Source organism: Caloenas nicobarica, chromosome 1, assembly GCF_036013445.1.
Source record: "Caloenas nicobarica isolate bCalNic1 chromosome 1, bCalNic1.hap1, whole genome shotgun sequence".
NCBI lineage: Eukaryota > Metazoa > Chordata > Aves > Columbiformes > Columbidae > Caloenas > Caloenas nicobarica.
The window spans coordinates 3,490,739-3,503,656 of record NC_088245.1 but is presented as its reverse complement, the minus strand read 5'-3'; the positions used below and the strand labels follow the sequence as shown (position 1 = coordinate 3,503,656).

Below are 12,918 nucleotides of genomic sequence, written 5' to 3'. Positions count from 1 at the left end.
AGCTGCTCACCACTGTGCAGCTCACACGGCTTTCCATCGCTTTTGACAAATTAATATTTGAAGCAGTTGTTTCTTTTATGTGGGCTTTACTGTCATTAGCACGTACAAGTCGACATAAAACACTCTGGTGCAAGATCTTCTCTTCTGTTCTCATTTTAGGCAGCAGATGAAAATCCTTTTAATAAAAAGCTTGTTTGGGAGAGGAAAAAAAAAACCACACGTACATGCAAATGGGCTGAGCAGGGAAAGACGAAAACCTTCTTCAAGGTAATTAAATTATTATGTATCTTTTGAACCCAGCGGATAACAAATTTGTTATCTAGGCTTGCTTTTGGCTTTTGCCGTTTTTTCCCTCTTTTTTTTCCCCACACAAAGCTAAAATCCTTGCAAGGCCCAGAACAAGATAGTGTTCATCTTAGAGACGAAGGCGGCACAAAAGAAGACTTAATTCTTTATCCCATCAACTCAGGCAGGCTACCCCAGCTTACCCAGCCTTGTACCGATGCCTGCGAAACACTGTCATGAAAACTACCCTGCTGGATCAGAGCAGGTTTGTACAAAGATAAGATGGACGATGCAATCAAATGTATTGGGTAATAGATATCAGGAGAGAGAGGTGCTGCTTCTGCAGCTTCTATCACACTGGAGACCCTCAGATCAATATTTTTCATTCCTCTGTGCCTCAGTTTCCCTCCACTACTTGTTGACTGTCTTGCCCATTTAAAGAAGAAAACGGCCGAACTCTCTTACTTGGCGATTGTGTCAAGTAAGTAAGGGTTAAAGTCATGGTGTATAAGTCTGTAATGCGATGCTTTGAGGTGCAACACTAAGTCTGCACTATGACTTTAGCTACGGTCAAAAACAAATGTCAAAGGCAGAGACAGGATGGCTAAGAAAAAAGACCAGAAGCTTGGCCTGTTCCCCTCCACCTTTGAGAATAACTCCCTCTGCTTTTGGCCAGCTCTCTTTGGAAAAATAACAACAGCAACCATCCATTTCGATATTAAAATATATATTTTTTTCCTCATTCTTTCCCTTCCCACCCTCAATAGCAATAATATCAACTGCCCTTTATAAAGCAAGAAGTCGCTCAGTATATTTCAAGCTAGTGGACCTGGCTTTCGAAAACCTGCTGTAAAGGGAAGTTATACACCAAGGTGAAGTATTTCAGTCGCAAATCATCCCTAGACATCATCAACCCTATTTGACTGAGTCCAGTGCCATAATCATAAATACTCTTGCTTTATGACCACACTGGAGTTCTTCACCAGGAGCAAACAAGGGCTTTCCCAAGGCTCTCAAACTAGTTGATTCAGGTCTAATATGGGCCGAGCTGATTCACTGAGCACTTGAGAAGTGACAAATAAGAAAGTCGTGGGTCCTTGTTGACAGCAAGGGATGTGCTTTTTCTGTCCCTTCTCCATTTCTGGTTTAATTTTGCCAAGTGTTGGTAGGACAGCTGCCCTGTCCCAGTTTGGGGCTGGCTGATCACAACTATCCACCATGCAATTCAAAGGCCTCCCTGAATGGTGGATCACAGGCTGTACAGATAGAAACAGAATTTTATCTTCTGGATAGTGTGGGTCATGGCCAAAGCCTTTCTGTTGTCCCACTGGACCTGTCTCAAATCCTGCACTCTGCAGTAATCAGCAACTTATACTACAAGAAATAAAAATGTAAAAAGAAAAATCCAGGAACTTCTCAGACCACATGAAAAAGACCTGAAAGAAAGTCGGGTAAGCCCATGGGAACTCCAAAACTTGTGAGATGTGTTAAGAAAATGGTGGAGTTGGAAGTAGACGAGGGCACAAGCCTCTTTTCAAAGTGCTCCAGGCTGGTCAAGAGGTGATGAGTACCAACTCAATTGATCCATTTGCAGCCCAGGCCAGATGGAGAGGGGGGAGCCTCAGCCAGCACGATAGCAAGAGGCTGAACAGGCAAAGAGAGAAAAACATCACCTGAAGGTGGGTGTATCAGCAAGAGATGGTGAAGGTCACGGTATGGGGGAAGGGAGCGGGCTTGGCATGCCAGCAATGATGATTACAGAAGGAAGGAGTTTCTGGCACCAGTCTGTATGACAGAGTAACACCAATATTTGTTTGCTTGGCAAAGAGTCTCTTGGTGCAATCAGACCATATGATCCTGGAAGCTGGCCACACTAGTCTGCTCAGCAGACTCACGGAAGGACTGCAAATGGGATGGTCCAACCACCCCATGCTGGTTGTACAATTTCCCACCAGTACCTGCTCGAGACCTACTGGTTTAACAGGTCCTCATGCCTGGATGGTAGCAAACATCTCCCCTCCTCATCCTCCTGGGGACCAAGTGCTTGTAGAGGAAAGGATGGAAAGGAGCATTGCCGAAGGAGATGGAAGGCCAGTAAAAATAGGACCACTCAAGGTGATGGTATGTTTTGAGCACTACTAAAGATTCATTTGGAAGGCTGGAGATGGCTCTCGGTCCTCTTGACCTTTTGAGTCGTGTTATGTCATTGGGAACTGGGTGGAAGTCTGGGTGGGCAATGAAGAGCCAGGCTTGGCTTCGGGACACCAAATAGTTTCTTTTGCTCAAAGAACCCACTCGATGAATAGGCAGTGGTACAGGACAGAAAAGGAAAGAATTAAAGGTGAAAGTAAAAAAAATAGACAGTGGAAATTTCAGTGAGATGAGTCACTGGGAAGATGGCTTCTCAAGAGAAGTGTGGGAGATATATGTAGCATTTGTTCAAAGTGCCATTTGAAAAAACCTTTACAGTCACAGAAGAAATGTAAATCTGTGTTCGTCAGAATACACTTGAGATGCCATCCGTCCCCATCCCTAGTGTCCTTGAGGGCCACAAACACACGGACAGCAATGAGAAGGACCCTGAAGTTACAGGGAATTTCTCACATTGCTAGGCAGAAATCACCTCTGAAAGTTTTGAGTTTTGCAAGACCATTATTCTTGCAGATATTGTCCAGTCATTCCAGTGCTGAGAAAAGTTTCTTCTGTGCAGCAGATGGCAAAACCAGCTCCTGAGCTGAGCAGCTGAGTGCCAAATGTTGTCTCCCATGGGAAAGAGGTTGGTGCCCAGGGATGGTTTTGCTGCAGAAGCCAAGAGGGCTGCCACCCTCATTAGCAGTGGCCGATGTGACGCACGATGCTATCATTGCCTTGTAGATCAATAGTTGTCCTCTGAGGTCGGGTTTGTGTCTCTCCCTGCTGCCTTGCAAATCACACAGAGCAGCTTTGCAAGATCAGAGGGGCAGTATTTGAAACTCAGTAGGAAATCCTCTGTTGAAGGGGATAGAAGAGAGAAAGAGGAATCTCAACTGACAGGCAAAGTCCCCCCAGACTGGAGCTGCCTCCTAGTCTGAGGATTATACCTTTCAGAAAGAAAGAAATCCAATGAGAGGTGACAATGAGTCCACTGCCTCCTTCCCAGTTCTTCAAACCAGGACTGTGGCAGAGAGAAAGACCAGGGGCTGTGCCAATCGCCTGTCTCTCCCATAAGGAACTGGGATGACACAGAACTTCTCATGATCTCCTTTCTTATGGGATCAAGTGTCAGAAATACCAGGGATGTGATAGAGCTTGAGGGAAGAGTTACACTGTGATTTGTAGGCCCTTCACTTTGTGGAGGGGGCTGCTGAGAACTGAGAAGGTGAGTCCTGTGCTTGGTACATGAGACACACCAGAGGAGTCTACAAGAGGAGATAAATGGTGGTGGCATTGCACAGCAGGAAGCTGAGACAGAGTGTCCCAGGAAATGCCACCTGAGCAGAGGCTGAGGTCGCTCTAGTTCCTGAAGTGGAAGGCACAGAGAACTGTGGCCAGTAGGACTGGCCAAACTCTGCCAAGGCTTCATGTGAAGGAATAGGTCCTGTCTGGTTGGGAGAGCCAACCAGAAGAGCTGAACCCTGGGCTGTCTTCCTGTACCACTTCACCACAGAGTAGAGGGTGTCAAGACTATACAGGTCCTCAGTAAGCTTTACAGCAGAATTACAGCAAGTGCTGAATCCTGGTAGATGAAAAACTGGCAAGCCTCCCTGCTCATGAATATTTATGGCCTGTCTCAATGCCACAGCAGTTCAGGATGTCTGCTCCAGGACATCTCAACCATCATATATGTGACATCTCAACCAGCACGTAACGAAGGGGTGGGAGGGAACGGAGGATGCCATAGGAGTGTGAAGACACTACACATTTGTGACAGAATCATAGAATCATTTTGGTTGGAAGAGATCCTCAGGATCATCAAGTTGGCCTGTTAACTCAACACTGGCACTAAACCATGTCCTTAAGAACCTCATCTACATGTCTTTTAAACACCTCCAGGGATGGTGACTCCACCACTTCACTGGGCAGCCTGTTCCAATGACTGACAACCCTTTCCAGGAATAAATTTTTTTCCTACTATCCAATCTAAACCTCCTCTGGTGCAATTTGAGGCCATTTCCTCTCATTCTGTCACTTGTTATTTAGAAGACTGACCCCCTCGGCTCCAAGCTCCTTTCAGGCAGTTGCAGAGATCAGAAGGTCTCCCCTCAGCCTCCTGTTCTCCAGGCTGAACCCTCCAGGTCCCTCAGCCACTCCCCACCAGATTTCTGCTCTGGACCCTTCACCAGCTCCTTTGTGTCACTCGGTCCAGTAAACTGGCTTGCCTGGGTCATGGAGTGGGGGTACATGAAGGGACACATTACAGACACCAGACCCAGCAGGCAATGCAGGGAACAGTGGGGATTTCATCCTCCAAATGCAATGCACATTGCCAGAGAGTCCAGCAGCTGCTTCTGTGCCGAGCGGTGCAGCAGATATCAGATCTCTTAATGGGCACAAGTCCCTTGGGCCAGGCAAACAAGGAACCATCTCAGGTCATTTACCAGACAGGTCAGGATGCTTTCAGACTGTTCCTGACCAGGAAGTAATTAAGCGGCTTCCTATTTGTATTCTCCTGAGCTCCACTTGTCTGCAAGTGCTCATTAGTTACAATACGAGCCAGACAGCGTTTGCAGCGGAGCAGCCAGCTCTCTTAAGCCCTAAGGCCCAGTTCAGCTCAGCGACTGGCAATGAGGCATTCCCTGGCCTCATCTGGAGGCAATTTGATACACTGGCCATTAGATACCAAACCCACAAAGCCACAGAAGTGTTCGAAGCACGTCTGAAACTCACTGACACTGTGGATATAACCCTAAATCCTCCCCAGATCTCAGCAGCCTGGGATCACAGAATCACACAGAATCACAGAATGTGATATCTTTTTAGAGGCCACCTAATGGCATGTCCAGTGTTTCCCCATCATTCCACTCATAGAATGTCCTGAGTTGGAAGGGACTCGTAGAGATCATCGAGTCCAACTCCTGTCCCTGCACAGACAACCCCACAGTTCACACCGTGTTTCTGGGGACGTTGTCCAGTCTCTTCTTGAACACTGTCAGGTTGGGGCCGTGACACCTCCCTGGGGAGCCTGTTCCAGTGTCCAGCACCTCTGGGGGAAGAACCTTTTCCTCATGTCCAACCTAAACCTCCCCTGGCACATCTTCCTGCCATTCCCTCAGGTTCTGTCACTGGTCACTAAAGAGAAGAGCTCAGCCCTGTCCCTCCTGCTCCCCTTGTGAGGAAGCTGCAGCCCCAGTCTCCTCTTCTGCTCTGCCCTCAGTCTCCTCTTCTCCAGGCTGAACAAACCCAGTGACTTCAGCCGCTCCTCATACGGCTTCCCCTCCAAAGCCTTCGCCAACTTCGTAGCCTCTTCTGGACACTCTCCAGTATCTTTATCTCCTTTTTCTCCTGTGTCCCCAGCCCTGCACACAGTGGATGCTCCAGGTGAGGCCGCCCCAGCGCAGAGCAGAGCGGGACCATCCCCTCCCTGCCCGGCTGGCCGTGCTGTGCTGGGTGCACCAGGACACGGGGCCCTCTTGGCTCCAGGGACACTGTTGGCTCATGTTCAACTTGCCGTCGACCAGAAACCCCAGATCCCTCTTTGCAGAGCTGCTCTCCAGCCCCTTGTTTCCCAGTCTGTCTGTACAGCCAGGGTTGCTGTGTCCCAGGCGCAAAATCACAATCCCTTGGTACTGGGAGCTTGCACTGGATTTCCAAGGTAATGTACTAACATAGGCCAAAAGGTGACATCAGCAGTTCACATATGCTGTGCATGTCCCATGTCCCCCCTGCCTACCTCGGGCAGCTTGACTCGTCCCTCCTGGAAGGAGCAGGAGCTGGGGTCGTGAGTGCAGACGTGGCGGTACTTGCACCAGTGACACCGGTAAGGGCTCTCCACACATGACAGACACCTGGAGATGGAGAGAAAAAGTAGTCACTTGGCCAGCCGGGCTCTGTCAGCCAACGGGACAGACCTTGAGGCTGACGGTGTTTCCCAGAGGTAAATATAGCCCAGCGAACATTGATTTCGCCATCACTAACAGAAGGGCATGGGGTTTGCACTGACCCAACAGCATCAGGTCTCAGGATGGTACTGGGAATGCCATGGCCAGACCTGGTTGTCACTGTGATCTAGACAATTTAGATTGCATTCATATAATTGTAACTAGAGTAATAAGAATTATTATTCTATTTCCATTGCCCCGTTATAACTTTTAAACAGACTATCAACAAGTTCTCAGTTTCACATATAAGAGGCATTCCTCTTTTTGCCCATAACAAAATCCTGAGTGTAACAAAAAATACAAGATAAGGGGTTGTCTGGAAACTGCTGCATCCTCACTGCTTCCATGCTGAACTGCACCAGTGCCCTGGGAGGTGCGAACACATAGAATCATTTTGGTTGGAAAAGACACTCAAGGTCATCAGGTCCAACCATTAACCCAACACTGGCACTAAACCATACCTCATCTATGTGTCTTTTAAACACCTCCAGGGATGGTGACTCCGTCACTGCCCTGGGCAGCCTGTTCCAATGCCCCACAGCCCTTTGGGGAAGAAATTGTTCCCCAGATCCAACCTCAACCTCCCCTGGCGCAACTTGAGGCCATTTCCTCTGCTCCTGGCGCTTGTTCCTGGGGAGCAGAGCCCGACCCCCCCTGGCTCCAAGCTCCTTTCAGGCAGGTCAGAGATCAGAAGGTCTCCCCTCAGCTCCTGTTCTCCAGCTGAACCCCCAGCTCCCTCAGCCGCTCCCATCACACTTGTGCTCCAGCCCCTTCCCCAGCTCCGTTCCCTTCTCTCAACTCGCTCCAGCACCTCGAGGTCTTTCCTACACCATAAGAAGGTGGCAAAGGGAGGGGTTGGAGGGTGAAGTGATGCCCATGGAGGGCAGTCCCTGTGCACTAGCAAACCCATCTGGCTAATCCTCCCACTCTCACACATGATACAGAGGCCAAACACAAGCTGGGATGCACAAAGGTCAGAAAAACAAGGATGAAGCAGGGAATTTTGTCTCCCTGTGTCCTGTAGGCTTATTAGTGTGAGTTCTGCCCGGGGTGACAGAGCTCCTGCAAATATCTTAAATCTATTGTTCTTTTCTTTATCTCAGCAGAGATGTAAAGACAATTGTAACAGGTGCCTGAGAAGCAGTGGGCATATTTAGGAAGTCACCTCCTCAGAGTGTAGTAAAGAGCCTTCTTACAAGGTTTTGCATCACAATAATTTTTTTTTTTTATTTTAATATGATGTCTGCTCACCAGCAACCAAACTGAGCCATAACAAGCTCTCTGCACAAAAAAAAAAAAAAAAAGCAGTCAATGGTAGCAACTCCTGATCGCTCACACTGTTGGAGATCTTCATGCAGCTGCAGGCTCTGAAGTACCTGGAGGGGACTTGGTGGAGGGGGGAAATTTTCCTGGCCATGTGCCACTGGGTTTTTAATGGACAGGAGTGAAAAAAATTGCCCTCAGTAGAGCTCGGCTGAGCCCAACAGACATGGATACACACTCCCCTGTCTCTGTGAAATCTTGCTCAACTCCAATCCACTTTCAGCTCTGGTACAGTGAGCTGTTCTTCAAATTGGTAAGAAGTGCTTGCTCTGATACATCGAATTAAAAATGGATAGTGTATTATAGTTTGTCAAGTAAGAAACCAAAACATGCCATAAATATTTAACACCATCATCTCTCCTGCTCTCCCCCCCAACATTTGCTTTCTGACACTGTTTGTCAAAGCAGCAGAAACACAGAAATAGGATTTGCCTTTCCTTGTGAATTGCTGAGCCGCAGTAATTATCTGCTTTTGGCACTTCTGATGGCTCAGTGGTGGGGACAGAGCCACCCAGCTTTCCCCAGGGGTGGATCAACCTGCTGGAAGAGCATCTTTCTGCGGGAAAGCTGCAGACCTGCTCTGGTGGGGCAGCCCCTGAGCAGCCCCAAGTGCCAGCCAAACCCCACAAGAATGGGGTGCAGGGCAGGAAAGGAGCTGGCAGGATGGAAAAGATGGCCTTGAAGGAATCAGCTGTGTGCTGCCTGCTCAGTTCACATCACGCCAGAACAAGCAACACCTGTCTCCGGATCTGAGGGCCCAAGACCATCCTAAGCACTTGGGGCAGGCTCCAGCCGGTGGGGCTGACAGCATGGATGAGGGTTGAAGGTGCGTGTGTGTGGGTAGGATCCAGCCATCCACAAGGAAGTGCTTAATAGGAAGACGAGAGGGCCATATGCTGAGGTCATGTCTTGCTTTTGACTCAATTCCCTGGCAAACTCCCACTGATGGGATGTTCCCCTACATGAGGGACGCATGAGGATGTACCACTCTTCATGAAATTGCCTTCCTGTAAAGGAGGGTCATCAGCTGAACAAACGGCCACTATACTACTCTGGGTCTTCCCAGGAGGGACCCCCACCATGCTGACCATTGCCCAGGTGACCCTGAGCCCTGGTCATCTCCACACCTAACCAGTTTCCTGAGGGACACATGCCCCAGTCAGCAGTGGGTTTTGTGGCAGATCCAGGGGTGAGGTGAAAACCAGATATCAAAGGAAATGAACATACGAGTTGTGGACGCTGCAGTTGTAGAAGACGAAACTGGTGCTGGCAAAGGTCATACCCGTTTCCTTGGACTTGAGCTGTAGCTGGACAATGTGATGGTCTCCTGGGGAAAAAAATAGACAGATCAGCGTGTGACTGCTTTGTTAGTCTGGTTAAGCCCTGTTGGCCATCCCACCAGTCTGAACCTGGAGTTGTCCCACAGTACCTTGGCTACTCTATCCTCAATAGCTGTAAGAAGTGCAATAAAATCCTTCTAGAGCCTGGATCTCCAATAGATACATCTGCCCCCTCTTATGGTACTGGCATGATGGAGTATGTCTTTACCACTAGAAGTTATCGTACCTGGGAGCAGAGTTTGGGCTGGATGATGACAAGTTTAGACCATACCTCGCTAATTACAAAAATACGGTGACAGAAGTCGTCAAGTAGAAAAGCTAAGCTCAAAGAGAGGATGCAGATGTCTGGACTTAGGAGACAATTCAAGTGGAGTACTGTCCTTAAAATGCTTCCTCGCTGCTGGTTCAATTAATGTTCTCAGAAGGAAGGGGCCTGCGGAAGGTTTGATTGCTGGACCCAAACATTGGTGGCCTGTGCATGTGCTGCCTGAAGGATAAGCAAACTTGCTTTCCTGAGGGAATAAAGAAACATCTACTTTCTCCTCCCTCCATTATTTAACATCTCTGAGTAGGACCCAATATCCAGGACAGCCATGCCTGAAGAAGGCCACCTCCAGATCCTGCCCCCAAAGAGAGGTTATACCTTGACAAAGCATGATGGAGGAATGAGCAAAGAGAATATACCATACCAGTGAGGACAGGGTAGGTGCTCCCTATCTGCAGCCTAGGAAATGCTGAGAAACAGGGAGATTCCCAAGTGAACAGTTCCTCCAGGTTCACTTGATTCATCCCAAGCCCCATTCAGCCAAGCCTTTGGCTACAAAGAACCCAATTCAGTGTGAGGGACATCCATGAGCCATTTGCACTTGCAGAAGGACCAATTCATTTCCATAGCAGACCCATCCACAGCAAAACCTGGGCCAATTCATTTCCATAGCAGACCCATCCACAGCAAAACCTGGACCAATTCATTTCCATAGCAGACCCATCCACAGCAAAACCTGCACCTCAGCTCCTGCACACCATCTCCTCCTTCCCTCTCCCACTGCTCCCATGCTGAGCAGTCAACTGCTATCTCTTCCCACAACACCAAAAGCCCTATTCAGAGCCCATCAGCTGTGGGTAATGAGTGGGTGCAGTAATTGCAGTAATTTGGGCAGGGAAGGGACCCACATTTAATTCAAGATTTCAACCTGGCTGGCCTTTTCCCCTCTATTATTTTCCTCCTCACCTGAAAGATTCATTAATCAATCAGGCCAAAGCAAACTTGACAAGTCATTGCAGCGTGTGCCGACATACACACTCACCCACTTACAAGCGCGCGCACACACACACCCCACGCACTTCACTAAACACATTTTGCTGCCAGTGCTCAACTCTGCTGCCCATCTGCTGCCGCCGGCTTTGACAGCTCTGTTAACCGTGTCGTATTTAACAACTTTGCCAGCGTCTTGCATATATTTTAAAACAGGATGTGAGGACTGGGTGGCTCTAGGGATCAGATGTGCTACAGAGCCACACATCCCTTTGGCTCAAATCCAGCTTCTGGCACTATACATGGAGGACTTGGGCTTTGCAGAGGTGCAGAGCACCAGCTGCTGAAGTTGATACAAGACGCAGGTGCCCAGATTCTCTGGAAACCACACTTCACATAAATCTCCCTCTCTTGTCCTGCCTCCAGCTTCCACTGTTATTTTTGTTTGCTGGTTGATTAGAGCCTGGCCTGGGACAGATGTCCATAGCAAGGAAATACATTCTGGCGTCTATCTTGGTAGGCAAACATGACTGATAACTACCTGAAAATGGTAACAGCCCTTTGGGGGCTTGTTTTGGAGAGGACGTGCAGCTGTGTGCAGCTTGGGGAGGGCAGGGAGGAGATGATGGGGATGGTTTATGTCACTTCATTTTCTGTGGCCTGAGGATCCTCAGAGACAAACTTTACAGTAAAATTTCACAGGAAGCCAAGAATAAAAAATGGCAGCATCCTCTCTGTACCTCTTGGGGTGATCAGCAGGGTTGACAGTTTTAAATTAAGTCCCTGCAAAGCGCCGCAGGTGCTCTTCAAAGTGCCTGGAAAAGTTGTTAGGAAAGGGGAAAAAGAAACGGGCAGGAAGTTGTGGGTGAGGGGACCGTCCTTGGGGACAAGGTATTTTTCTGTGCTGAGTCACTTTGGGAGAGAGAGCCAGTAACAAACCTGGAACAGCTAAAGGCCAGGGATAAGGACAAGGAACTAAGCACACAGATCCAAATCTGTGAGGAGCAGGATGAAATTACAGAGAGGATCATTCAGGTCTGCAGGACTTTCCGCCTGCTGCACGGGATGGGATGTGTTAAGAGCACGTACAGCCTCCTTCCCTGGGTTGTATAACGCCAGCCTCATAAAAAGGTGAGCAAATATCCCACATCCACCTCTTGTCTTTGCTAGATATATGCAACTGCCACTCGGTGGCAGTCTGAAAACACAGTCACATATATAAGCACCTCAACGTAGGTCCTGGTATTGCAGCTGTACATGTGTGCACACATAAACACACATACATTCAGACAACTCATGCTACGGCGTGCTGTCATGCAGCTCCATCGGTGAGCACCAGCACAGCATCCCACCATCTCTCTGTGCTTTGGATACCTTGTCCTCAGGCCCCCATGAGCCAAACTCTGCTTTGGGACAAAGCAGAAGGAGAGACACAGGGGTGTGAGGTGAGGAAAGGAGGGAGAAGTTGTGGAGACGGAGGAGCTGGGGAATACTCACCGTTCTCTGTGATGATCTGGGGCACCTCTTTGGCAGCTGGCGAGATGCATTGGATCTGACTGCCCACCACCAAGCCATCCATCTCCGAAAGGTCTTCAAAGGTGCAGTTGACTCCTGCCGACAGCTCAGGGACATTGTAGGTCTCCAAGACCAGCTGCAAGCAAAGATGGAGGGAGGGAAGAAGAGATAGAAGAAAAAAAACAAAAAGACAATACTAAGCCGAACTGCAGAGTTGGACCAGCAGGAGAGAATTACACTGGAGAGGTCGGACAAAGAGCCTCTTGCTAGAGAGAGCATCCTCCTTCAACAGAAAGCAGCGATTCAGGAGAGGGATGTGTGTGCGGAGGGGGTAGGGGATGAGATGCTGATGCCAACACAAGTGGTAGGTGACTATGCAGGGACAACTGCATCCCAGTGCTGGCTGGGTCAGTGGAGAGGAGGGAGTGCTCGCTATCTCTCATGCAAGTGTCAGGTTAAGCAGGGAGACTTTGGAGCCAGCTGTGAAGACCAAGGCTTTGGTGGCCCCAAGGCACGCGGTTTCTGAGGAAGGTGACTACTACTCACAAGAGGCACTCTGCAGACTACAGAGAAACTGTAGCGCTCCAGTCTAACTCTCTACGGCCTGCTCTCCTAGCATCAGCAGATGGGGGAGCGCTCTGTCACCAAGTTCCTGTGTAAGGAGAGTCTAGTTACAGCCTTCAGTCCAGCACAAAAGAAAAAAAAAAAGCTGTCTCTAGAGGCACAGCAAACCTCTGCTGCCCATCCCACCAAAGATGCAGTTGGCCCTGGGGGCATGCTATATTGAGGCTCCATACATAAATAAAAAGCTGTGAAGAAGGAATTTCCCATATTTTTATTGTTCATAACACCCGCTGGCATTGCTACGTCATTGCCCATGGTCATGAAGGAAAGGAATCTCATGGCTGGTTTCCACCAAGTTAATTCTTGGCAGAAGGACCCTCATAGAATCATAGGATACTTCGGGTTGTAAGGGACCTTCTAAGTGCATCTAGTCCACTCCTCTGCCATGAGGAGGTACATCTTTACCCAGCTCAGGTTGCTCAGAGCCCCGTCCAGCCTGGCCTGGGATGTCTCCAGGGATGGTTCATCCACCACCTCTCTGAGCAACCTGGGCCAGGCT

At 48.9% G+C, this 12,918-nt stretch overlaps 1 protein-coding gene across 2 annotated transcripts in view; it reads right to left on the bottom strand.

Moving 5' to 3' along the window:
• PLXNA4 (plexin A4) overlaps positions 1-12,918 on the bottom strand; it is a 498,451-nt gene that overhangs the window by 105,663 nt on the left and 379,870 nt on the right. For both annotated transcript variants that reach the window (XM_065626967.1, XM_065626969.1), the window contains exons 7-9: positions 11,778-11,931; positions 8,913-9,012; positions 6,155-6,269 (exon numbers count right to left, since the gene is read on the bottom strand). In XM_065626967.1, coding sequence (XP_065483039.1) covers positions 6,155-6,269; positions 8,913-9,012; positions 11,778-11,931 — 369 coding nt within the window. The remainder of the gene's footprint in view (positions 1-6,154; positions 6,270-8,912; positions 9,013-11,777; positions 11,932-12,918) is intronic.